Here is a 27,955-nt window from a genome sequence, read left to right on the forward strand (position 1 = left end):
GGCCTTATGATAGGTAATTAGGGAGCTCACGGCAGTACTTACAGCAAACGGGAGGGTCATTTACGAGACGCACATACATTTGCTAAATATAACGCTCAGGAAGTTATTCCTGTACTTATAGGTCCAGGAGTCGCTTCCCCTTTACCCTCACCTGGATCAATTCGCCGATAGAGTTTGAATTTGAGACCCGGCAGGGGTCGCTGCTGCCCATAGAGACCAAGGGAACATGGCAAGAGAATCCCAGGGGCTTTGACATCACACTAAGCTCCTCCTTGCACGCACACATTATACACACACACACACACACACACACACAGACACACACACACACACGGACCGCGTACTCCGCTCTGCCCGCTCGCTCCCCGAGCCCGCCCCGCCCGCGGCAAGTGTGTGCCCAGGCGCAGCCACCGGCGAGGCCAGGAGCGCAGCGCCCACAGCCCCAGGGAACCGGCGCACGGCAGCAGCGGCTCTCGCGGCTGCAGCCGGATCCGCGCGCCTCCGCGCTCAGTGGCGGCGGCCAGGACACCCTCGGCAGCACCCCGCACCGCAGCACCCCAGACTACGAGCAACCGTGACTGCCCCCGCATTCCTGCAAGTTCCTGGGCCCCCGGCCACCCTTATGAGAGAAAGCGAAGCCGGGCGAAGGAGCAGGACGCTCGGCAGCAGGACTCCTCTGCAAGCCCCGCGGGCCCTGTGTTCCCGCGCCCCCCGGGGCCCCAAGAAGCAAAATGCAACCGCCGCGCTACGGCTGAGAGGGGAAGGGGCCAGCGCCATCCGCTCGCCCGGAATCCGGTCCCCGCAGCGGCTGCGCGTCCCGGCCGCGGCCCCTCGGGCCCGGGAGTGAGCAGCAGCAGGAGGAGAGGCGGCCGGCCCGGGGTTGGCCGGGGCTGGGGAGGAGGGACGGGGCGGAGGGAGGGCGCGGGGGCGGGGAGGGGGCCCCGGCGGATAAAGATGGCAATGTCTCTCATCCAAGCGTGCTGCAGTCTGGCTCTCTCAACATGGCTGCTTTCCTTTTGTTTCGTGCATCTGCTCTGCCTGGACTTTACAGTGGCCGAGAAGGAGGAATGGTACACCGCCTTCGTGAACATCACCTACGCGGAGCCCACGCCGGACCCCGGGGCCGGGGCGGCGGGCGGCGGCGGCGTGGAGCTGCACACGGAGAAGACGGAGTGCGGGCGCTATGGGGAGCACTCGCCGAAGCTGGACGCCCGCGGGGAGGTGGTCATGGCCAGCTCGGCCCACGACCGCCTGGCCTGCGACCCCAACACCAAGTTCCCCGCCCCGACTCACGGCAAGAACTGGATAGCCCTCATCCCCAAGGGCAACTGCACGTACAGGGATAAGATCCGGAACGCGTTCCTGCAGAACGCCTCCGCCGTGGTCATCTTCAACGTGGGCTCCAACACCAACGAGACCATCACCATGCCCCACGCGGGTGAGTGGCCCAGCTGGCGCGGGGGAGGGGAGCCGGCGGGGACGGAGGTGCCTAGAGGGATCCAGCGTCTGCCTCCAGGCTCCTTCTGGGAAGTCTGTGCGGCGCGGAAACCGTGTCTAGGTTCCCTGGACCGATTAAGTTTTGCTCCGCGGCACTTGGGGGGCTTACAAAGAGGAGAAGATGAACTGTATTGGGGAGGGGAGAGGTTGCCAGAGAGCTTGGCATAGCGCCACTTGGACAAGGGTTCAACGTGGCGGGCTAACTTTTCCGAGGGGGCCCTGGAAGGTGGGGTTGGGAGGGCAGGGCTCCGATACTGTTCTAGGTTAGTGACCGGCCCAGCACCTGTTTGGAACAAGCAGATCTGATAACACAGCACCGCTCTTGGGTCTGTGCATCAGGTATACCCTGATGCAGGCGTCCCTGTATAGCAAGAGAGGAGTAGGGTTACCTGCTGGCAGCTCACCACCGCCAACTTGCTCTTGAGGTTTCATCTCTTCGTGGGAGAGTATCCCCTTCTGGGTTTACGCACTGCATTAACCATATTAAAAGTACTATGCTCTGCCAGGCTGTCATCCAGAGAAACTGACAGGTGGCCATGGTGGTAAATAACAACAATCCTCAACAAGCCAAGAAGAGTGGGATGGCCCTAAAGTTATAATTACTTTTCTAATTATTGCATTATCCTTTGCCTGATTGGGAGGTTAAATATGCTGAAGGTTTTCTTTCTGGCTAGAATGAAGGGATTTAAGACTAGAGAGAGTAAGCTTTTTGTTAATGATCGCAGGTACCAGGACTAGAAATGCATTACTGTCCCAAAACTCAATACCGCATATGCCTGACATAAGCAATGTTTCCCTGGTGGTAAGAACACCCTCCCCCCAAAAAAGCCATCCCCAGGCTTGTTAACGTAAGTCCATAAGCCACTAGTTTTAGCAGGCTAGCCTCCTTATGTCAGGGCTTGCTACTTGTATTTGTGTGCCTGAGAAGTGGGCCCTCCTTCCCCAGAGGGGTTTCTGGGCCAAGACTGTGGCATCCAGTGCCCGGAAGGAGGGGAGAAAAATGACAGATGCATTTTCTGAGTGGAGTCTCCTAATCAAAACATTATTTTCTTTAAAAACCGGATTTGAATAGTTACGCTGCTGAAATGGAACACCAAGCTCTGGCTACATTTGCAGGGGTGTTCTCTTTGGGGACAAGTTTCCATTCCGAGAGCTCATGTCACCTATTAGTGGAATATTCAATTGGTTTGCCTCCAGTAATCAACACCAGCTGTTTTAGTCAGGGAACTTTGTCAACCTTAACACAAACAGGTGGGGAGGAGAAATGTTCCACCCTTCTAAAACACAGGCCAGAAAAATGCGGTGTGTTGATTAATGAAGAGGAGAGGCAGTTACTTAGAAAAGTTACAATACAGCACTTTAAGAATACTCGATATATTTTTTTGAACTCGACAGTTTTCTAAGGGAAAAGATTGTACTCTAACCTTGAGTCATAAGAGCACTACTGAAACTTTGATATTCAAGGATGTTAAGGACTGTGGAAAGCACTTTAAGTCATGTAAAGTATCTTTAGATAAACATGTTACTTAATATTTAAAACCTCAATGGAGGAGGGGTGAAGGAGGCTTTGTTGTTGTTGTTTGAACTCCAAGGAGATTGTTAGCTGACTGTGAGATTCTTTAATTGTTTCTCTGTGCATGTGCATGAAATCTTAAACTCAACTTTGAACATAAAGTAAGAGGCATCATTTGTTCCTGTCTAAAAAGGTTCTCTAAAACTGCCAACACATTGGATCAATTAATGGCTTGCTTATTTTTAAAGAAAGCACTAAGCAGATTTCCCACACAAATGATGCTTGATTAAGACAGTGGGAGTAGAAGGTTTAGTAATACTGTAGTTTGAACATTAAAGGCAAAACAAATTGGAAATTGTCTATTATCTAATTGTTCTGTTTCCAAAAATGTATTCATGCTATATCCGCCAATAGCCAGGAAACTCCAAATTATCTTCTGACATTTTGCCACATTAGGAGACTGTGTTCACTTTAGTCAGAGGCTAGCATTGATTTCTGCTAGAGTGTCATCAGGAGCAGATACATGACAGGGTAGCATGGCAAACCCTTGACTATACTCTGAAATTCTTCTGCCGAAATCTCAAACACCGCCAGCACTGGTCTGGATGTCAGTGTCTTCCATGTAGTCCAGATCTTGAAAGCTTTACTTTTTCTAGTTACATTCGAGGTCAGATTTCTAAATTCACTTTGAGAAACTGCACATTTTAGGTGCTAATCAAATATTTTTATTTTGTGAACTTGGTGTACAATACCAGAGAATCTTTATATTTGAATTTTTAAATTCAGTTTTCAAAAAGTTTTAAAAAATGCAAAAGCTGATGATATATCTGACACCTTTGCTGTAGATCCTTTATTTTTGGAACTGATAGATTTCAGGTGAGGAGAAGGTCTGTTTATGTTTATTTACTGTTTATTTAGTGTCATGCAACCTATCATTTAACATCTGTGCATTTGCATATCTTGAAATTCATTTAAATAGAAATTGTTTTCTCCTTTTCATATACATTTTCTGTTTTTTTCTTTTCCTGCTTAAATAATTTTGATTTTCTGCCATTTACGTAACTATGACTTCTCATTCAAAAAGACACCGCTTCTTCTGGGATAGACCAGTAGTTTTGCTTTATAACAAGTCACTTTCCTCTCCAGTATAACAGCTTTATTGAAATATAAACATACTCTGCAGTTCACTCATTTAAAGTATATATTTCAATGGCTTTTAGTGTATTGACTGAGTTGTGCAGCCATCATCACTATCTAGTTCTAATAAGAAACCCTTGTACTTCCACATTATTCCCCAACTCCCCATTATTCCCCAACTCCTTAGTCACTCCCCATTATTCCCCAACTCCGAGCCCTAGGCTAATCTACATTCTGTCTTTATGTATTTAAATGCCTCTTTTGTACCTTTCATATAAATGGAATCATGTAATATGTGGACTTCTGTGATTGGCCCCTTTGATTTAGCATAATCTTCCTAAGGTTCATTAAGGTTGTAGCATGCATCAGTACTTAAACCCTTTTTATTGCCAAATAATATTTCATTGTATGGATATATCACATTTTGTGTATCTGTTCATCAACCGATGGAAAATTACGTTGTTTCTACTTTTTGATTGTTACAAAAATAGTGCTATGAACATTCATGTACAAATTTTTGTGTGGACATTTATCTTGTTTATATATCTAGGAGTAGAACTTCTGAGTCGTATGGCAACTCTATAATTTAATCATTTGAGGACCTTCTAGACTGTTTTCCAAAGCAACTGCATCATTTCGCATTCCCACCAGCAGTGTTTGAGGGTTCCAGTTTCTCCACAGCCTCATCAACATTTGTTACTATCTTTTTTATTTTGTCTATTCAGGTGGATGTGAAGTGGTATCTTCATTTTGTTTTAAATTTTCATTTCTCTGATGACTAATTATTACTTTTTAATATACTCAATTCTTTTTTTCTGCTTTTCATTTTATTCCCTTTCCCCTTATGCCCACCATTATTTATTCTTTTCCAGACTTTCAACTCATACACTTTTATCCTAGGGAAGAGAGAGAGTGATTAATAGAGAAAATCTGCTTCTCTCACTTTTTTTTTAAAAGTGTATGGACCAGAGATTTATATGTCCCCTATTAAGGGACGTAAGGCTATATCTTTAGTGCAAGAGCACCAAGAAGGCCATAGCAAAAAGCTATAGAGAAATGCATCTTCCAACTAGTAAAAGCCCCAGAAGTGAACTTTCATGTATAGGCAAAATCTGTGAGACCCAAATTACTTCCTCAAAGCTGGTCTGATGCCTGCCTGTGAAGCTTCTTTCAGTGTACCCTAAGGAAATTGAAGATATCAGAAATTTCTAGAGGCAGTTTAGGGCACTGATTAATTAGGAGTGTAGCGTCTAGAACCAACCAACCACTTGGATTTGTGTCCTGGTGGCACTACTTTCTCACTGTGTATCTTTGTGCAAGTTAGCCTCTCAGGTCTTGGGTTTCCTCATCTGTGAAGTGGAGGATAACACCATCTACCTCGGTTGCTTGTTATGTGAATTAGATGGATTAATGCATGTACAGTGCTTACATCTGTGGCTGGCACAAAGCAGTAAAAAAAAGTTAACCGTTCTAAGCATTGGACTCAGTGACACACAATGACATGCAGGAGCTACAGACTGGATCATCATACCTTTGAGGCTTGCTGAGTTCCTGGCAGCCTTGGGAAAGAACTCCTTATTTACCCTTTCATACTGAAGAGGCCAGAGCAGTGGTGCCAATTTTTTTGTGGCTCAGTGAATTGAAACAGGGTGTTCCAGCTCCCTCTGATTGATGAACATTTAAGATTCTCCTATTGCATTTGTACTTTCTTTTGGCTTAAATTGAAATTTCATTGTAGCAAGGGCATGTGTGATAAAAATGGTAGTCTGTGTATGCAGGCTGTTTGTGACTGAGTGGCGATGAGGAAATGGTGTGTGTGGTTTTTTTTTCTTTTTTAAAGTGTGTGTTTGATATCTTTCTGTTTGTCTATTGCTAGTACATAGTCAATGGGAAATTAAACATCTAGCTGTCTAGGAAGAACTTTTGTGAGACTAGGTTCCTAAGAGCAACTTGGAGATGGAGGAAGGGAGGCAATGGTTGCAGTAACTCTGGAGAACATGCTCGACTCTTGGAAGGGAGGAGCCTAGGATGGAGTATATCTATGTATTCTAGACTTCTCCAAGGTTGGAGGCAAAATGTAGTAGATCTACTGAGGCTCTTCCTCCGTAGATGGGTGTTCAGAGTTCAGTGTATGGATTCACGCTACCTTTATGGCCATTACTTTGATTGCTGAAGTCTACCTATGTCTTCAACTCTGTAAAGCACCTAGCTGCTTTAATTTAAAAAAGTTGTTTTTTTTTCTTCAGGACTCATTTTTCTAGAATATTTGTGTGTACTTTTGCTTTACATTTTCCTTTAAATGATAAGATTAGCTCTCTTTTTTTTTTTAGCATGCTCGGTAATAATAGCATTGACCAAATAGTGCTTACTCTGTACCAGGCATGTTCTAAGCACTTTATAGGTATATAAATTTGATTCTCACAACAACATTGTGAAATAGTTACCCTTACTGTTTCACAATTTGATGGATGAGGAAACTGAGGCAAACTGTATAACTTGGTCATGCAAGCAGTAAGTGGTAGATCTCGGCTTGCAACCCAGGCGGTCTGTCTGCTGGTCTGTGCTTAGAGCTACAGCTCTGTATACCCTCTCAGCTTGAAAGGGTATTCTGAAGTCTAGATGTGGGCAGTGATTACTTAATCATAGATACAGGAAGCGATCTAAGGCTGATTTCCTGTTTCAGAGTATGTTAACAGATGCATTGTTGACTTGCAGAAATGCATCTCTGTTATGTAATGGGAGAATGGGACCTTATGTTTGGGCCTCTTCTCTTCCGGACCTCCCTCTGATTCACCATTTGATTTTGAGTCAGTCACTTTTTCTGTTTTCACCCTCGGTTTTCTTTAGTTGATCTCTAAGAGGTATTTCAACTCTAAAATATATTCTTTATGTATTTAAACCTTAGAATACTTCTAGTAAAATTCCCAATTTCTGGCTTCTTGATCAGAAAACTCGGTAACTGGGGCCTGCATTCCCCCATGGAAAGAGTAGCTGGAGCTGAGCAGTGGCTGGCTGTTCCCATGTGCCCTCCAGTTGGTCCAAGTCTCCATCACTTTTTACCATCTGGCTCTTCGCCTGCCGTGCTCATTTATGTTTCCCACCTCAACCCCAAGGTCACAGTGTTTGGGACTCCACCTTTATGGAGCCAAACTTTGGGTAGTGAGGGGAAGTTATGGAAAACAGACTTGGTTCAGCAAAGGAAAAGCAAATTCATAAGAATAGAAGTGTTTAGAGATGTAAGAGGTTTCCTTGAAAGGGTGAGCTTTCTGTGGCATTCAGCTTGAAACTGAATGGGAACATTGTGGAATTGCTGATCCCAGGATTTATGGATGGACTTCCAGTGGGTGACAGCTTTAAGGGCCTTCCCAAGCATTGGGAGTATGTGATTCTCTATCATTTAGGTATTTAAGAAACATATTTTTTAAGAACCTCAGTTCCCACTTCATTTTTCTCTTAAGATATATACAGTCTGGCTATCATTTATGCTTGGTCTTGATCTTCCATGCCAAGATAATCTCACCTTCTCACTTAGTATGCATGTGTGTGTATGTGTATTTATTTATTTTGCACTAAACTGTAACTCTTCACCTGTCTGTCTACTAGCAGAAATTCCAATAGCCAGGAATTCTAGACTCTGTTATTAAAAGCCATAATTCATCAAAGTGTTAAATAACATTCTTGGCGGTGTAGCTTAAGATGACCCGGGCGAGAAACTGTATGACTTGTTTATACATTTTAGGTCATGGAAATACATATCTAGAGGATTGGGAAGGAATCTTACCTTCTGTCTTCTAATCCTTTAATAAGAATTCAATCATCATCTCTCCTAGTGGCTCTCTTAAAAATCTCCTGGCTTCTCAAAAAGGAAGTAATTTTATAGCCATGAAATCTGGAAAGATCCAGAAAAAACCTGGAGCTTCTTATTTATAGCTTATTCTTCCAGTTTTCAGAAAACAGTGATTGTGCCTCTGATATGAAGTTAATTTGTTTAGAAAACCAGTCTCAACTTTTGAAAAGTTAACCATTATTGTTGCTTAACCATTATTGTTTCATTTCTGGACATTAAGCATAGCATGTAAAGAATTTACTATTTTGATAACCCTGAAAGTCTTCAGTGTATCCCTAGAAGAAATATTTCATCTTATATATACTGTAAGGAGCATTTTACTTGTTGCTGAGAGATTGCAGTGATGTTGGTGTTGTGTATTTGATAATGTAATTTGACAGATGCTACATTTAAATTGAAATTCAAATCCTATGCAGATTATCTTAGTTCTTGGAGATTTTGGTGGTAATGTAAAACCCAGAGAAACAAGGCAGCGTTGTGCTGTGTAATTCTTCTACTAAGTTTCAATTTACAGTGGTTCTATTAAATAGAAACCTTGTCTACAGGTATAATATGACCTTTACTCTTATTTTAAACTTTGAGGTATTGATCGCTTGGCAGTTTAATGTATGGTAGGATAAATGTGCTTTGTATAATCGAAGCCAAAATATTAATGACCATGGTTAGATCTAGGTCTCAGTTTTCTATAATAAAAGAGGAAAAGTAAATTTATCTTAACATTTCACATTTGTAGTTATAAATTGCTTTCTGTAAGAGTCTTCACTTTTTTATTTCGGTCACTCCATAATATATAGCAGTATTTAGAAAAACATTTTCAGTAAAAGTAAGCATCGTTTGTTAGAGAATTTAAGCTTATGCATTGGCATGTTAGGCATTTTCATATTCAACTTGTGAACATTTATTTCATAATAGAGATTTTTTAAAATATTATAGAAATAATTCTGTATTAAATGTATTTGTTCATGTCTTTTCCAGTCAGACAGATATGAGTATATATATTAGGTAAGAAGGATTATCAGGAAATGTTGTTTCTTAACCGTTTCCATCTGGAATCTCTATTATAAATGGCTTTTTATGGGCAGAGTCCACTTACACACTATTGAAAACGCAAAGATTGGAGGCTTTTTGGAGGGATTGTCAGGCGGCATACAAATGCCTTTTCCCCCTTTTTCTCTTTTCTGTTCCCCACTACCTACAGCAGATATTCATCTGGACTATTCTGTAGCCATGCACTGATGAAACCCACATCAGAAATGTAACTCCAAATGACGCAAAGAATAGTGGATGAGGACAGATGTTTTCCCCTTCATTTATCAGGAAGATGCATGGAATGTTCTTTCTCCCAGAAATCCACAGAGCTGGCTGCCTCTTCAGTTCTCTCTATTAATGAGATCTTGTTAGGAAGGCACTCCCAGGCTCCTCTTCTCTGAACTAGTGGCAGCCTCCTCCTGCTGGTCCCCAGCACACCCCTGCTGCATGTTACCCACTGTTAACATGTTTATTGTCTCCTCCCACCACAATGTAAGGGCCAGGTGAGGTGTCAGAGCCCTGGCATCAGAAAGTGGTAGACTTGTGGGGAGTAAGAAGAATTTACTGACAAAAGTACAGGTTTGAAAAAAAAGTTTTATTAGATGGAAAGTACGCTGCATAAGCAGCAGAAGAGTGCAGTGGGGCGCCTCAGCAGGAGGGCTGAGCACACAGTGGATTTTTCCTTTGGGGTATTCGTGGACCTTAAAGTGGGAGCTGAAGGGTAATTTGGTCCATTTAGCCATGTAGGTCCTGACAAATGTTGCGGCACTATTCACAATAGCAAAGACTTGGAGCCAACCCAAATGTCCATCAGTGACAGACTGGATTAAGAAAATGTGGCACATAAACACCATCGAATATTATGCAGCCATAAAAAGAATGAGTTCATGTCCTTTATAGGGACATGGATGAAGCTGGAAACCATCATTCTGAGCAAACTATCGCAAGGACAGAAAACCAAACACCGCATGTTCTCACTCATAGGTGGGAATTGAACAATGAGAACACTTGGACACAGGGTGGGGAACATCACACACCCGGGTGTGTCGGGGGGTTGGGAGAGGGGGGAAAGATAGCATTAGGAGATATACCTAATGTAAATGACAAGTTAATGGGTGCAGCACACCAACATGGCACATGTATACATATGTAACAAACCTGCATGTTGTGCACATGTAGCCTAGAACTGAAAGTATAATTTAAAAAATGATTACATTTGTAGACATTTTGGTGCCTTGATGTCAGCAAGGGTTGCACAATGAGTTTCTATATGCATGCATTCTGTAGATGTATAGAAATTCTAGTTACTTAGAAATTTTTTGGAAGGAAACCTGGAACCAGATGCTGGCTTTACATAATAGAGAAATCTAATTACTTCTGAATTCCTTAGATAAGGAGTTTTGTCTCGGGATGGACTGCTTGATGGTTACCAGGTGATCTTTGTTCTTCTCAGTAAACTCCACAAGAGTGGGGCAATTAGACAATATTTTTGGTCCACAGTTAAGTTCCCCAAGCCTAGAGCAGTCTCTGGCACACAGAAACTGCTCAGTACCTATTGCTACATAACCTGGAAACTGAAAAGATGGACTGTTAATATGTTCATCTTTAATTTCATAAAAATATTCTATGCCATTAAATACTTTTTGTTGGCATTTGACTCATAAAGTGGGAGAAGTTCTAATTTGACTCTCCCATTACAAATGTTTATTCATCTTGTAGCATGTGGCATGAAACGGGTGCCTGGTTTCTGTTCGTGGTCGAAGGGGAAAAAGCCATACTAGTAATAAGCAAAAGGACATAGAGTGTCAAAAAGGTTTGTAACCAAATACAATTCTGTGCATGTGTTTACTGTCCTGCAGCTTTATGTATTATAAAACCTTTTTCTTATTTTAAATGAAATACATATGCTATATAGAAACATTTGAAAATATAGAACTTTTAAAAAGAGTTAGAACCATCCATACTGTTAATATTTTTTCATTACATTTACTTTTATCAAATGGGTAATATATTGCTGGTGTGTTTTCGTAGCTGTTAAAAATTTAATCGTACATTTTGAAATTTCCTTGGTTCTTCCAAGATGTTTCTGTGATGTTTCCACTTTTCTCTTACATAAACAGTGCTGCAGTAAACATTCACATGTAGCTAAACCTGAGCGCATATCCATGAATACTTCCTTAGTTCCAGTTCCAAAGTATGGGATTAGTCAAAGGCAGTTATCGTTTCTTTTATAATAGCCTGTATGGTGAAGTCTTCAGATGTTTGCTCACTCAGGAGCATGGTGCTCCTTTGAAGGAGAAAAGACATCTGTCGGATGTTGGCAGTGCTGCTGCTGTGGGGTCCTGTCACAGCTCTTTAGCATTACTTTGCTCCAAGCTACACTATTTTGGCAGCTGAGGCAAGACACCAAAGGTGGCGAATCAGGAGAAATGAAGCGTCAGAGACAGAATCATCACGATTACGGATGGTGCAACTCCACCTCCTCCCTTACACTCCTGTGTCTGGGGGATGCTGAATGCAAATTGAACCAGCAGTTAGGAAACTCGGGTTTCAGTTGTGGCTCTCTCTCAAATTGGCTTTTCCGTTGGCAAGTCACTTCCCTCCTCTGGGGCTCATTTTCTTTCACTTGAAAATGGTGAGCAGGAGGTTTCTGGAGGGGAACTTGGTTGAGCTCAGTGATGTCCACCCTGACCGCATGTTGGGATCACCTGGGGAGTTTAAAAGTTATGGCTGCCCAGATTCCACCTGCAGAGATTCTGATGCAAATGGTCTGATGCAGGGAGGGGACTCCCCATATGTTTCTAGCGTGCGCTCAGGGCTGACAGCCACTATGCAGGATGAACCTGAAATCTCCCTGAAGCTCTTATACCACATGGTTTTTTATTAATTATTTAAGGAAATGGTGTTTTTCCTTTGAAGGCATCAAAATCCTATGTGAATAAAATTTTAATTTTTTTAATTTCCCAAGAACTGTAAGGCTCGAAATTATGAGGGTGGGGACAGTATTGCTTAAATCATGAATTAGTGATTCACTGATAATAACGGTTTTGGTGACCAGCAAGAAGGAAAACACATGGCAAATGCAACAAGTACAGGAAAGCACACAAACTTCTGTAAAACAGTCAAGAAGGATACGATAATAAGTCAGAAGTGATTAGACCTTGTGATTTGATTGGGTGAAATTTCATCTATATGCTAAATGTTGATTATTATAAGAGCAGTCCTCCAAGTTTAAGAGGTAGAGACAACGTGCTGTTTTTACTAAGTAGGAAGTCCCCCGTTCTGTTCATGGTGGTTATCATTACCCATTTTGGGAGGTAATGGTGAAAAAGAAGGTTCTGGTGCACGCCTGACCCGGTTCTGAGCCCTGATACAGTCTCTTGTCTAGGGAGACAGAAAGCAGCGTAGGGTTGAGATAGCCGTCTGAAGTCATTCCCTTGGTGAGGATGAGCTTCCCCTGTTCTGGGAAGAACTGCGAGTCCTGCTGGGCAGAGAGGGTCTGGGAGCTCAGGAAGCAACTGTTTAGGCTTTGGAGTCCTCATCTGTAAAGTGAGCCTCCTATGCTATCCATCATAGGTGTTGTGTGTGACCTCTTACATTACATAATGCAGTAAAGGGGTGACTCTGAGCGTGTAATACATGAAAACTATAATTAGTGTCCACAGAAACACACTCTGAATCTGATCACATCTTATCACCATTGTTATCACCAACTGAGTCCAAGCTATCATGAGCTCTTGCCTGGACTGCCACTGTCACCCCTAGCTGGTGTCCAGCTTCCCTTCCTGCCCCCTGCCGTCTGCTGCCCATACAGCAACAGAATGAACTTCTGAAAATATAAATCAAAGGCAATCACTACTCTGCTCAAATCTTGCAGGGATTCCCCATCATACTTGGAACCAAGTTAAAGTTCTTGCCATTGTCCTCAGGGCCCTCTGTGATTTGGCCCCTGCTTCCTATCCAGCCCCTTTCCTACCCCGCTTCCCTCACTTACTACTTCCCAGCCCATTATGCCTTCTTGCTGGTCCTCAAATGCTCCCAGCCCAGGACCTTTGGCACCTTTTTTTCCAGATTTTTAAAAAATAGTTTTTTATTCACATAGCAAACCATCATTTAAATATATCTTTATGCTTTTAGAATGATTCCCAAACAAGAAAGTCTAGTAGCCATTCATCTGTTTCTCTCATATTTAACCAACTCATTATTTTTTAAGTTCAGTTTGCTATTATGCCACTTGTACTCCAAGATAAATGTCTTCCAGCAAAGTACAATTTGGCAGCGTTTTAGAATCATGGGGTTTTATTGCTCAAGTGAGCAGGAAGAGTACCCAGTCACCACCCTCGATTTTTTTTCAGATTCTCCTATCAGTCTTATTTACATCAGTCACCCTTTCTCATCATCATCACCCTTTGCCCCCTTCATCAGTTTTCCTGGCCAATGTGAAATTATTTCATCTGCTGTTCATTCTCTCTTCTCTTATTCTCCCTTATCTTATCACTACTTGAAATTTCTTTATAATTTCATTTGTGAATTTGTTCCACTATTGTGTGTCTCCCACATGGGAATATAAACTCCATGAGGGCATGGTTCTTGTCTTCTTAACAGCTGTATTTATAGAGACTGGCATAGAAAAGAAATCCAGTGCATAGCTATTGAAAATATGAATGAATGATACAATAGGTACCATCCATAATTCTCAGATGTACTGCTTACTTAAGGAATGAGGTAATGAATTTTTATTATATACACTTTGTCTGCCTTATATCGAGGGTATGGAAGGTAATATTTAATTTGAATGCTTAAAAACTTGATTCTATATCTTGTGCTTAGCAGAGCTATTCTTGCTGGGACTGTGGTAAGAGATTCATCTACTCTCTAACCTGACTTTAACCCCTTATAAGGTACCTCCTGTTAGGCCCTTACCAGCTGCTGAGAATAGAGAAGTAGGAAAAGGGTGGTGCCCTGTGCCCTAAATCCTTGGGCTTCTCTTTAGGGCCGGTGGTAGGCCTGGAGCAGGAAGCCAGTTGTTATTTTCTGACATCGTCTATCATCATGCCAGTGTTTCTGAAGAGGCCTGGATGCCTACCTGTGAGTAGTTACAATCAAATACTTTGCTTTGGAGGAGCTTTCTTTTGAATGTCAGTAGGGGTACTTTCTATAGATAACGGAGTAGATATGTCCTTTGGAGTCAGCTGTTATCAAACACAGAAAGTAATCTGAAAAAAGTAGTTGAGCGTAGTGCTGCCTGGATGATTTTACTGGGATCTGGGCATGCGGTAGACCAGATGCCTCAAGGGGTCCTGACTGTTGCTAGAAGGAATTGTATAGTTTAATAGTAAATCCTACCTGTCCAGATGCGTTCTATGAATCTGTCTCTGTGTATATGGACTGCTTCATTCCAGAAGATGGAAGAATTTAAAATCAGTGGGCCAGAAAGAGAATGTCAGGATTCCTCTAAATGAAGGAAATAACAAATGACAAATGACCAATGAGGTAGGTCAGGTTGTGACCTTTTGAGCAATGAGAGAACTATGAGAGAAATCTCAAGTTTTCTGCTTAAACCATAATGGCGTTAGTTAAAAGTAGTGTTAGTCTTTTGTTATAGTAATTTAAGTGTGCTCCAAAACGAATTTAATCTCCTGTGTGTATGGCTGGGCACAGTGCCTCATGTCTGTAATCCTTGCACTTTGAGAGGCCTAGATGAGCAGATCACCTAAGTTCAGGAGTTTGAGACCAGCCTGGCCAACAAGGCAAAAAACCCTGTTTCTACTAAAAATACAAAAATTAGCCAGGCATGGTGGTGGGTGCCTCTAGTCCCAGCTACCTGGGAGGCTGAGGCAGGAGAATTGCTTGAACCGAGGAGTCAGAGGCTGTAGTGAGCCGAGATCGAGCCACTGTACTCCAGCCTGGGTGACAGAGTAAGACCCTGTCTCAAAAATCAACCAATCAATCAAACAAACAAACAGAAAAACATACAGCTCAAACTTTAGGCCATGATTGGTGGATTGATTTAGCAACTGAAATGGGGCACCACTTTGCAAAGGAATGGTGACCCTGAAATAGGCCATTACTTTGCCTGGCCAGTTTGGTAGCCACCATATTGCTTAAAAGAAATGTTTTGTCATGCAGGTTGGCTGATTGGGGCCCAGTGTTTTTGAGCATTTTTCTACAGCCATATATGACTGGGTAAGCCTCAGTCCCAAATTCATTCATCTTTTTTGAGGAAAGGTAAAGCAAACATACTACCCTTCTGTTGATAGCAGGCAGTTTGAATAGATACTGTCTCAACACCATGTAGTAAGTCTTCCAGAAGGGTACAGTGTTTGCAGTTATTTGAAGTGCTCCAGACTCAGAAAAACCTGAGAGAGAAGGAACCCAGGAACATTCAAAACCTATGTTCAACTGCCAAGGTCATAGGGTAGCGGGCTCAGATGCAGGTGGGTATGACGGAACCTTCTCCAACTGCCAGTGACTGTTGTCTAAGCAGCCCACCGATTGTCAAAGTCAGACCCTGCCTCAGTATTCATGAGTTTGGGGCCGTATAGCGGGTCTGACACTAGCTCCCCAGGAGACAGAGCTTGTGTGGCTCTGGTAAGAGCCTTAAGTGTGATGACTAAATGATATTGGGGGGCAGGGGGCTGTCAGCAGCCACTGTGAGGGACAGATTGGCAATTCTAAATAGCCATTGAGATCTATGCCTCACACAGTGTCTTTTCTCTTCTCTTGGGAGAACATACTACCGAGGAAAAAGTTTTTCATTTTTTGAATAAGCCAAGGCATTCTTTCTACAAATCACCCCTTCCAATTCCAGACTTATTTATTAAATTCATCACCTTATTCACTAGAGGAACTCAGCAAATCTTTGTTGAATGGAATACGTAATAGAAGGAAGAGAATTGCCATTTGTTCTGAACACACAGACTCTAGGCGCTGCATTAGGTGTCTTCCATACTTCGCTCCTTTCACAGACCCTGTGAGTTGGATACTTTGCCCAAAGTTACAGATGGTTAAAAGCAAAACTGGGATTTTAATCCAGAGCTATTTCTTATACAGTCATGCATTGCTTAATGACATGGATACATTCTGAGAAATGTATCATTAGGCAATTTTATTGTTGTATGAACATTGTAGTGTTCTAGATGGTATAAATGATGTACAACAGACTATACCATATGCATTTGTTCTAGATGGTAGTTTGTTGCACATCTAGGATGTCGGTTATAGCCTATTTCTTTTAGGTTAAACACCTGTATAGCATGTTTATACCACATATATAAACATATCTAAACGTAGAAGAATTACAGTAAAAATAAGGCCTAATACACTGTCTGGAAACATTGTTTCCCACAAAAAATTAACAATAATTTGCCATTGTTATTAGATATATATTTGTAGCAATGCAATTCTTTGTGTTGCACAAGAAACACTTCTTAGTGCAAGTTATAAATTATTATGGATTTAATTATTCTACAAGTCAAGCCTTGCCACCTATGGATATGGTAATGTCTTTTGTACCTATATATATATTTATTATACTATAAGTTCTGGGATACATGAGCAGAACATGCAGGTTTGTTACATAGGTATACATGTGCATGGTGGTTTGCTGGACCCATCAACCCATCATCTATATTAGGTATTTCTCCTAATGCTGTATCTCCCCTAGTCCCCCCACCCCATGACAGGCCCCGGTGTGTGATGTTCCACTCCCTGTGTCCATGTGTTCTCATTGTTCAACTCCCACTTGTGAGTGAGAACATGCGATGTTTGGTTTTCTGTTCCTGTGTTTGCTGAGAATGATGGTTTCCAGTTTCATCCATGTTCCTGCAAAGGACATGAACTCATCATTTTTTATGGCTGCATACTATTTCGTGGTATATATGTGCCACATTTTCTTTATCCAGTCTATCATTGATGGACATGTAGGTTGGTTCCAAGTCTTTGCTACTGTGAATAGTGCTGAAATAAACATACATCTGCATGTGTCTTTATAGTGGAATGATTTATAATCCTCTGGGTATATACCCAGTAATGGGATTGCTGAGTCAAATGGTATTTCTGGTTCTAGATCCTTGAGGAATTGCTACACTGTCTTCCACAATGGTTGAACTAATTTACACTCCCACCAACAGTGTAAAAGTGTTCCTATTTCTCTACATGCTCTCCAGCATCTGTTGTTTCTTGACTTTTTAATGATTGCCATTCTAACTGGCATGAGATGGTATCTCATTGTGGTTTTGATTTGCATTTCTCTAATGACCAGTGATGATGAGCTTTTTTTTATGTGTTTGTTGGCCACATAAATGTCTTCTTTAGAGAAGTGTCTGTTCATATCCTTCACCCACTTTGTTTGTTTTTTTCTTGTAAATTTGTTTAAGTTCCTTGTAGAGTCTGGATATTAGCCCTTTGTCAGATGGATAGATTGCAAACATTTTCTCCTGTTCTGTAGGTTGCCTCTTCACTCTGATAATAGTTTCTTTTACTGTGCAGAAGCTCATTAGTATAATTAGATTCAATTTGTCAATTTTGGCTTTTGTTGCCATTGCTTTTGGTGTTTTAGTCATGAAGTCTTTGCCCATGCCTATGTCCTAAATAGTATTGCCTAGGTTTTCTTCTAGAGATTTTATGGTTTTAGGTCTTACATTTAAGTAATCCATCTTGAGTTAATTTTTGTATAAAGTGTAAGGAAGGGGTCCAGTTTCAGTTTTCTGCATATGGCTAGCCAGTTTTCCAAAACCCATTTATTAAATAGGGAATCCTTTCCCCATTGCTTGTTTTTGTCAGGTTTGTCAAAGATCAGATGGTTGTAGATGTGTGGTGTTACTTCTGAGGCCTCTGTTCTGTTCCATTGGTCTATATCTCTGTTTTGGTACCAGTACCATGCTGTTTTGGTTACTGTAGCCTTGTAGTGTAGTTTGAGATCAGGTAGCATGATACCTGCAGCTTTGTTCTTTTTGCTTAGGATTGTCTTGGCTATACAGGCTCTTTTTTGGCTCCTTATGAAATTTAAAGTATTTTTTTAAAATTCTGTGCAGAAATTCAATGGTAGCTTGATGGGGATAGCATTGAATCTATACATTACTTTGGGCAGTATGGCCAATTTCATGATATTCTTCCTATCCATGAACATGGAATGTTTTTTCATTTGTTTGTGTCCTCTCTTATTTCCTTGAGCGGTCGTTTGTAGTTCTCCTTGAAGAGGTCCTTCACATCTCTTGTAAGTTGTATTCCTAGGTATTTTATTCTGTTTGTAGCATTTGTGAATGGGAGTTTATTCATGATTTGGCTGTCTGTGTATTATTGGTGTATAGGAATGCTTGTGATTTTTGCCCATTGATTTTGTATCCTGAGACTTTGCTGAAGTTGCTTATCAGCTTAAGGAGATTTTGGGCTGAGACGATGGGGTTTTCTAAATATACAATCATGTCGTCAGCAATCAGAGACAATTTGACTTCCTCTCTTCTAATTTGAATACACTTTATTTCTTTTCTTGCCTGATTGCCCTAGCCAGAACTTCCAATACTATGTTTAATAGGAGTTGTGAGAAAGAGCATTCTTGTCTTGTGCTGGTTTTCAAAGGGAGTTCTTCCAGCTTTTGCCCATTCAGCATGATTTTGGCTGTGGGTTTTTCATAAGTAGCTCTTATTATTTTGAGATATGTTCCATCAATATCTAGTTTATTGAGTGTTTTTATCATGAAGGGGTGTTGAATTATATCGAAGGCCTTTTCTGCATCTTTTGAGATAATTATGTGGTTTTGTCATTGGTTCTGTTTATGTGATGGATTACGTTTATTGATTTGCATATGTTGAACCAGCCTTGCATCCCAGGGATGAAGCTGACTTGATTGTGGTGGATAAGCTTTTTGATGTCCTGCTCGATTTGGTTTGCTAGTATTTTATTGAGGATTTTTGCATGGATGTTCATCAGGGATATTGGCCTGAAATTTTCTTTTTTTTGTTGTGTCTCTGTCATGGTACTGGTGCCAAAACAGATATATAGACCAATGGAACAGATCAGAGGCCTTAGAAATAACACCACACATCGACAACCATCTGATCTTTGACAAACCTGACAAAAACAAACAATGGGGAAAGAATTCCCTATTTAAACAAATTTGGTAGATACCAAAATCTCTACCCAGGTTTTGGTATTAGGATGATCATAAAATGCGTTAGAAAGGAGTCCTTCTTTTTCTGTTTCTTGGAATAGTTTCAGAAGGAATGGTACCAGCTCCCGGTAGAATTCGGCTATGAATCCGTCTGGTCCTGGGCTTTTTTTGGTTGGTAGGCTATTAATTACTGCCCAATTTCAGAACTTGTTATTGGTTTATTCAGGGATTTGACTTCTTCCTAGTTTAGTCTTGGGAGGGTGTATGTGGCCAGGAATTTTTTCATTTATTCTAGATTTTCTAGTTTATTTGTATAGAGGTATTTATAGTTTTCTCTGATGATAGTTTGTATTTCTGTGGGATCAGTGGTGATATCCTCCTTATCATTTTTTATTGTGTCTATTTGGTACTTCTCTCTTTTCTTCTTTATTAGTCTGGCTAGTAGTCTATCTACTTTGTTAATCTTTTCAAAAAACCAGCTCCTAGATTCATTGATTTTTTTGAAGGGTTTTTCACGTCTCTGTCTTCTTCAGTTCCACTCTGATTTTAGTTATTTCTTGACTTCTACTAGCTTTTGAATTTGTTTGCTGTTGCTACTGTAATTCTTTTAATTGTGATTTTTGGGTGTCAATGTTAGATCTTTCCTGCTTTCTCCTGTGGGCATGTAGTGCTATAATTTCCCCTCTAAACATGGCTTTATCTGTGCTCCAGAGATTCTGGTACTTTGTGTTTTTGTTCTTATTGGTTTCGAAGAACTTACTTGTTTCTACCTACTTATCCAGTAGTCATTCAGGAGCAGATTGTTCAATTTCCATGTAGTTTTATGGTTTTGAGTGAATTTCTTAACCCTGAGTTCTAATTTGATTGCACTGTGGTCTGAGAGACTGTTTGTTATGCTTTCTGTTCTTTTGCATTTGCTGAAGAGTGTTTTATTTCCAATTATGTGGTCAATTTTAGAAGAAGTGCGATGTGGTACTGAGAAGAATGTATATTCTGTTGATTTGGGGTGGAGAGTTCTGTAGATGTCTGTTAGGTCTGCTTGGTCCAGAGCTGAGTTCAAGTTCTGAATATTCTTGTTAATTTTCTGTCTCGTTGATCTGTCTAATATTGACAGTGGTGTGTTGAAGTCTCCCACTATTATTGTGTGGGAGTCTAAGTCTCTTTGTATGTCTCTAAGAACTTGCTTTACGAATCTGGGTGCTCCTGTATTGGGTGCATATATATTTAGGATAGTTAGCTCTCTTTGTTTCATTGATCCCTTTACCATTATGTAATGCTCTTCTTTGTCTTTTTTGATCTTATTGGTTTAAGGTCTGTTTTATCAGAGACTAGGATTGCAACCTTTGCTTTTTCTTTTTCTTTTTTTTTTCTTTCCATTTGCTCAGTAAATATTCCTCCATCCCTTAATTTTGAGCCTCTGTGTGTCTTTGCATGTGAAGTGGGTCTCCTGAATACAGCACGCCGGTGGGTCTTGACAAATTGACAGAAGTAGGCTTCAGAAGGTAGGTAATAACAAACTCCTCCAAGCTAAAGGAACATGTTCTAACCCAATGCAAGGAAGCTAAGAACCTTGAAAAAAGGTTAGAGGAATTGCTAACTGAAATAACCAGTTTAGAGAAGAACATAAATGACCTGGTGAAGCTGAAAAACACAGCACGAGAACTTCGTGAAGCCTACACAAGTATCAATAGCTGAATAGATCAAGCGGAAGAAAGGATATCAGAGATTGAAGATCAACTTAATGAAATAAAGCATGAAGACAACATTGGAGCAAAAAGAATGAAAAGGAACAAACAAAGCCACCAAGAAATATGGGACTGTGTGAAAAGACCAAACCTACCTTTGGTTGGTGTAGCTGAAAGTGACGGGGAGAATGAAACCAAGTTGGAAAACACACTTCCGAATATCATCCAGGAGAACTTCCACAACCTAGCAAGACAGGCCAACATTCAAATTCAGGAAATATAGAGAACACCACAAAGATACTCCTTAAGAAGAGCAACCCCAAGACACATAATTATCAGATTTACCAAAGTTGAAATGAAGGAAAAAACGTTAAGGGCAGCCAGAGAGAAGATTGGGTTTCCCACAGAGTGAAGACCATCAGACTAACAGTGGCTCTCTCTGCAGGAACCCTACAACCAGAAGAAAGTGGCGGCCAATATTCAACATGCTTAAAGAAAAGAATTTTCAACCCAGAATGTCTTATCCAGCCAAACTAAGCTTCATAAGCAAAGGAGAAAATAACATCCTTTACAAACAAGCAAATGCTGAGAGATTTTGTCACCACTGGGCCTGCATTACAAGAGGTCCTGAAGGAAGCACTAAATATGGAAAGGAAAAACTGGTACCAGCCACTGCAAAAACATACCAAATTGTAAAGACCATCGACGCTATGAAGAAACTGCATCAACTAATGGGCAAAATAACCAGCTGTCATCATAATGACAGGATCACATTCACACATAACAATATTAACCTGAAACATAAGTGGCTAAATGCCCTAATTAAAAGACACAGACTGGCAGATTGGATAAAAACTCTTTTGTATATTATAGTTCTCATCTGTACATTTTGGCTTAAAGAATAGTTATAGTTTTCGTAGTGTAATTTATTCTTCTTAGTCAAAAATGATGATGTCCTCAGAATTTAGACAGTCACTTGCCTGCCAGTGCTATTAAAGGGGTCTATGCAAATTTTTATACTACTAAATGTTATTTTTAGTTTTATAAAAAAGTTCTTTTGCATTTCTCCTCCTGTCATCATCTTAAATTTGTAGACTATTAGCATTTGCAAACCAACACCAAATTCCATTTTACCCCCAAAATGTTATTTAAGGTCAAAATAAAAACACGACATTCTTCTTATTATTATGAGAATTTAAAATATGTCTATATACAAAATATGTCCATATACAGGTGTGTAAAGTGTATATTTTGTTTAGAATTTTAATTGGCCTCAGATGATGCCCAATTCATGTAACCCCAGAACAGTTTTACTTACTCATTAAACTGCTATAGCCTTGATGTTAAATAACATTTTCTTTAATTGCATTTGTGGTTCCTCATGCTCAGTAATTCATTTGTCTATTTTTAGTGTTCTCTTTTGTTGCTGATTTTAACATAAATCCTAATACTTTCACTTGTAAGATTCTTATTAGAAAGCTTTAGTATTCCTTTTTTCCTCTGAACACAAGTATGGATCTCCCCAGTTGCAAGTAAGCCAAAAAGGCCCTCACAATGCAAACTGATGCATTATGGTTAATGGATTTATAATCTTTTTCCTACCTGTATCATCAAAATTATCCAGATAATACTTTTTAATCAACCACAAAATAAAACCAGACTTTTACTGAAGGGAAAGATTTTTAAAACTAACCAAGTTTAACCACTTTATTGGTTAAAAAGAATGAATTAATCGTTTATTTTACCAGTGAAAAACATGAAGCCCTAAAAGTTTATTGCCTTAGTCAAGATTATCCCAGCAGGTGAACAATACACTTGGGAGGAAAACTCACTTAGCTGTTCTATGTGAAAGATATACAGACCATTTCCTCAGGATCAGTGGCTCTCAACCTTGGCACTGTTGACATTTTTTGTCCTCATAATTCATTGTTGCCCTGTACATCATTCAGCTGTGAGGGCTGTGTAATTCCTGGTCTGTCCTTACTCTTAGGACATAGCTCTTCAGATGATTTACCAGATAACCCGCTCCTAGATGGGTCCTCAACAACAGTTTTTATCCTGCAGTACGCTCAGATTGCCAAAATCACTGATGAGCTTTTTAGTCTCTTAACAGCTGCCTTCTGATTGAGTTCAAGGCATCTTGCCCTGATAATAAGTAGGAGTTGTAGGAGAGAAAATATAATTTATTTTCTTTCCTTTTTTTAGGTTACTAGTTGAGACATTTTCCTGAAATAGAAGTCAAATTAACAAAAGATAAACAAGTGGAAATTTCTTAACGCCTGCAGTACCCATCTCTTGGAAGAAGCCTCAGTTAAAAACTGTTGGGCCAAGCAAGATGGTTCATGCCTGTAATCCCAGCATTATAGGAGACCAAGGTGGCAGGATGGCTTGAGGTCAGGAGTTTGAGACCAGCCTGATCAACATAGCAAGACCCCTTCCTCATAAAAAAAAAAAAAAAAAAAAAAAAAAAAAAAAAAAATTAAAAATTAGGTGTGATGGCATGCACCTGTAGTCCCAGGCTACGTGGGAAGATTGCTTGAGTCCAGGAGCTTTAGGCTGCAGTGAACCATGATCACTCCACTTCACTCCAGTCCGGGTGACACAGTGAGACCCTATCTCAAAACAAAAACAAAAACAAAAAACTCCCTCAAGGCAGTGGCTTAGGGGTCTTACTTTAAAAATATTTTAAGAGCCTTGAATCCTGTGTAGTTACAAAACAAAGAGGAGAGCAGTTCTTGTCCTTTAAAGGGTGGGAAAATGTGGAAAGATAGTAGAATCTGTTCCTAGATTCCTCTCGGGCCTACTGGTGCCTTCTCTGGGCCCATAAGCAAGTGCTGTCTCCAGTAAGGAAGGATTGATGTCCTGCCATTAGGAGGCAGACAGAGGCTTAGGCAGCGTTCCCCTGCATTGTCAGTGTCTTTGACATAACAGTCCTAAATATTTTGGGGTGAAATATTTTGTTTCCTTCAAAGCCATCAGATGTCTCAAGAGGAAATTGCCTGCAGATTGTTCTTACTACTCTCTGGTTCCCTGTTATCCTGGTCCTTGGTCTCTCATGTCCTGGCAACTTTGATAGCCCTGAACTCCAATTTGTTTCTCCCAAGACCAGTAAGACTTCAGCAAGCCAGAGGCTACTGCTTTGTTTGGGCACTATGTTTGGAGAACTAAATTGGCAAAGAAACAGAGGTAAATACAGGATTCACTTTCCTATATTTTCTTTATTTCTAGACTCTTGGCCCCTCATGTCCTTGTTTTCTTAATTGCTATCGTGATCTTAAATAGCTGTTTGTTAGATTTTTAAATATTCACATTTTATTATGGTTAATGGGAGGGTTATCCTGAAATATGCTGCTCCATCATAGGTGGAAGAGGAAATCAGCCTGTTTTTGCTTATGAAGTTCTCTGTTCTTAGGATTGCCATAGCATCTGCCATGTACTGTCTTCCCTTCAAGGCCCGTCTTAAATTCTGCCTCTTTTCTAAAGAATTTCCTTATGATCCCATCTAAGGGATAGTATATAAACTTTTCCTTATTTGTTCTCTGATTGCCTTTTTGTCTGTAGTTGTCTAAAAGCATTTATCATATTTTACCAAGAATCTTCTGCTTGTATATACATATCATTGCCCATTATACTTAAAATGATATGAGGGCAGGATAATTCCTTATTTCTCCTTGGTTCCTTTGTACCAACTAATACAACGAACAGGACTTTACACAAAGGAGATACTCAGTATGTTTTATGAATTGGAATGGCTTCAGAATGCTAGCTAGAACAGGTGGTGAACCTCTCACCACATTTGGAATTGGAAATTTTACTGTACAAAATATTTGTGCAGTAGGAACAAAGAGATCATAGTAATGATATTGTATTATCTGGAATAAGATTGGACTGGGGGTAAATAGCAAAAAAAAATTGAATCAGTTAGTTATTTCTTAATGATTATATTTTATGAAATTGAAGTGACCTCTAATGTATCTCTCATTGTGTTCTGAGCGTTTAACATGGATTATCTTACTTAATCATCTCAGAAACCTTCTGGGGTTACTGTCATTATTCTGACTTTATAGATGAGGTTAATACATTCAAGCAATATGCCCAAAATCATATATTTAAGTTTGGTGATAGAAATGGCTCTTAAGCCCCAGTGAAATTTCAGAGCCTGAGTTGCAGTGGTTAAGGATGCATATTATGGGATGGATGCCCTGTCTTTATGCTACAATGAACTGTTAGAAAGAAAATAAGTCAATAAAGTCTCTTACTGATGTTGATTTAGCTTATTATGTAAATGTAATGAATTTTGGGCAAATCCCTTAACAGACTCAACCTCAGATTTTTTAACTTTAAAATAGGGATAAATATGGCACTCACAAATTTCATTGAACCTAAATCACCACTGATTTTAAGATGTAACAATATTTTATGTACACAGAAAAATATGTCATCACAACTTTGACATGATATAGATTGTCAGAAGCATTGTGATTTCAGATATGTTAAAATGCTTTTTAAAAATCATCTTAGAAGTAATGAAATACAATGTCATAAGTTCGTGGGACTCTTATATGATAATTATGTAAAGCACTTAGTATAGAACTTGGCACATGGGAAGTGCTAAATAAATTATTATTAACTATATAACTATAAAATATTGATAATGTACCAGTACATATTCTAAGAAGCTCTATATAGCTGACAGTGGAGAGATGGAATTTATTGAACTGAATACAGTATTAAACTAGAAGAAAATTTTTAAGAAAACAATGCTGCTCCTAACTGCATTATGTAAGAATTGTAGAAATATGTAAGAATCAACCCAGTTACAAGAACTAGGAAGAATGCCGGTCTACCCCAATAGTTGTAATGAAATGTGCTCCTCTAAGTCTGAAGCAGCCAAGGGAGCTGCAGAGATGTGAGCTATATTTGGAGAGAGTGCTTTCACACCATTTCTCCCTGAATGATATGCTAAAGAGGGAACTGCAACATCTCCACTGTAGGAGAGGCACGCTTTGGAGACTGCCAATGGGGAGGGAGAACCGAAGAAGTTAATACAGTGTGAACCATTAGAATTGTAATAAAAAATGTAATCAATGTCCTGGATTTTGTCAAAGGACAATCAAAAGATATGAAAGAATAGAATTGGCAAATTCTCTGCCTTTGCCTCAGCCCAATATAATGACTTTTTAAGGATGCAAGGAAACTATATATATATATTCTAGCTATAAATGCTAGATATATCCCATTTGAATGGCTGCATTAATAGCTAGTTAAATGGTTTACTCTTTTCTAGTTTTCTTGGAAGATTTTCATATGGAAAGGAGGGCAGAAGGAGGGCAGTATACAGATAAAATCCCCTTTTTACAGAGTTCATATGGAATGGGAGCATTGTCAGGAGATTATATAGCAGACCTCATGACAACTTGCAAGTATCATCTTTGTTGCCTGAGCACCATTATGTACAAAAGGAAAGGAAACTAACATCTGTCAGTAATTCATTGTGGATCAGGCATTGTGCTACCTTGTCATATTATTTAGATATAGGCTATATGGTTTAGTGGTTGAGAGCCAGGCTAGACCCACACTGCCCAGACATACATCACAGCTTGGCCTCATAATAGCTTTGCTACCTTGAACAAGTCACCCAACCTCTCTGCTTCTGTTTCCTTGTATGTAAAATGCAAATAATAATAGACCAAATATATTTAATAGGATTCTAGTGAGATGTAAATGGGTTACATATATGAAGCATTTACACATATATATAATAATTGCTATAAAAACATTTGCTAATAAAGCAAAGCAGTAGGTAGCACTAGAATTCCCACTTATTCTAATCCAAAGTCTATGCTCTTTATAATACTGTGATTCTGCAAGCTAACTAGTAGTTAATATCATGATGTGGTACAGATCACTTTAATTTGATGTCAGCCTTGATTTCTAGGAACATTAGAATGTAAGATAAAGAGTCTATTTTTCATTGTGTTTATATTTATCCTCAATTTGGACGTTGGCCTTAGAATCTTAACCTTGGATATTTTTCAAGTGAAAGAATAGAGATTTAAAGATTATACTCTAAGATTATACTAAATATGGCAGTCTATATTTGACATAGTGCTTTCCTCTACCTGATTTCATTTGATTCTTAGAATAGAACATTGTAGATGGAAAAGGTATATATATATTTCTTCTTTTTTTTTTTTTTTTTTTTTTTTTTTTTTTTTGAGATAGAGTTTCGCTCTTTTCATCCATGCTGGAGTGCAATGGCGCGATGTCGGCTCACTGCAATCTCCACCTCCTGGGTTCAAGCAGTTCTCCTGCCTGAGCCTCCCAAGCAGCTGGGACTACAGGCTCCCACCACCATGCCTAGCTAATTTTTTGTATTTTTAGTAGAAATGGGGTTTCATCACATCAGCCAAGCTGGTCTCAAACTCCCAACCTCAAGTGATCCACCTGCCTCGGCCTCCCAAAGTGCTGGGATTACAGGCATGAGCCACCACGCCCAGCTGGAAGAGATATTGTTATGTCATCTTACACATGAAGAAATTGAAGTTTGCGGAGTTTGACTCCTACCTTGCTAGCCTACCTAGGACTCGTTTAAACTCACATCTTCTTACTCTTAATTCAGAAGTGTTTTTCACTGTGTGTATATATTTACTTAGTGGTCGTTAATTGAACACCTACTATGTACCAGGTGTGTGAAATCCTAGCTAGACAAGACAGCAAGACACCACTGTTTTCTTCAATGAGGTTATAATCTATTAGGGAGGAAAGGAACAACTGACAAGGGTAAGGGTACAGTGGATGTGTGATATTATTTGTGTGAACAAAGTAGTGTAGGAACACCTGGGAGTGATTAAGTGGCCTGGAGATTTGAAGGAGGCTTTGCAGATGTGGTGATGTTTTAAAATAAGCAGAGATATCAGAGAAGTAGAAGATGTGAACACTTTGAGCAAAGGAAACAGTTTATTTGCTTGTTGAAGGAAGGTGAGTAGGCCAGAGTGACAAGTAGATGGGTTGTGTGGTGAAGTGAAACTGAAAAATAGGTTGAGATGGGAAGGGTGCTAAAGAGGTTGGGTATTTTCTTCTAGGTAATAGGGAAACATTAAAGGTTTTTGAGCAAGTATTGTCAGAGCTATATT

General features: G+C 40.1%; 1 protein-coding gene across 3 annotated transcripts in view; it reads left to right on the top strand.

Annotated features, from left to right (window-relative positions):
• The first annotated feature begins 317 nt into the window (after positions 1 to 317).
• RNF150 (ring finger protein 150) overlaps positions 318 to 27,955 on the top strand; it is a 280,009-nt gene continuing 252,371 nt past the window's right edge. For 2 of the 3 annotated variants that reach the window (XM_050790240.1, XM_050790238.1), the window contains exon 1: positions 507 to 1,438. In XM_050790240.1, the coding sequence (XP_050646197.1) occupies positions 955 to 1,438 (484 nt within the window). In that variant the 5' untranslated portion in view covers positions 507 to 954. Of the gene's footprint in view, positions 1,439 to 27,955 lie in introns of all 3 variants that reach the window. The other variant, XM_050790237.1, reaches the window with a different exon arrangement.

Source organism: Macaca thibetana, chromosome 5, assembly GCF_024542745.1.
Source record: "Macaca thibetana thibetana isolate TM-01 chromosome 5, ASM2454274v1, whole genome shotgun sequence".
Classification (NCBI taxonomy): Eukaryota; Metazoa; Chordata; class Mammalia; order Primates; family Cercopithecidae; genus Macaca; species Macaca thibetana.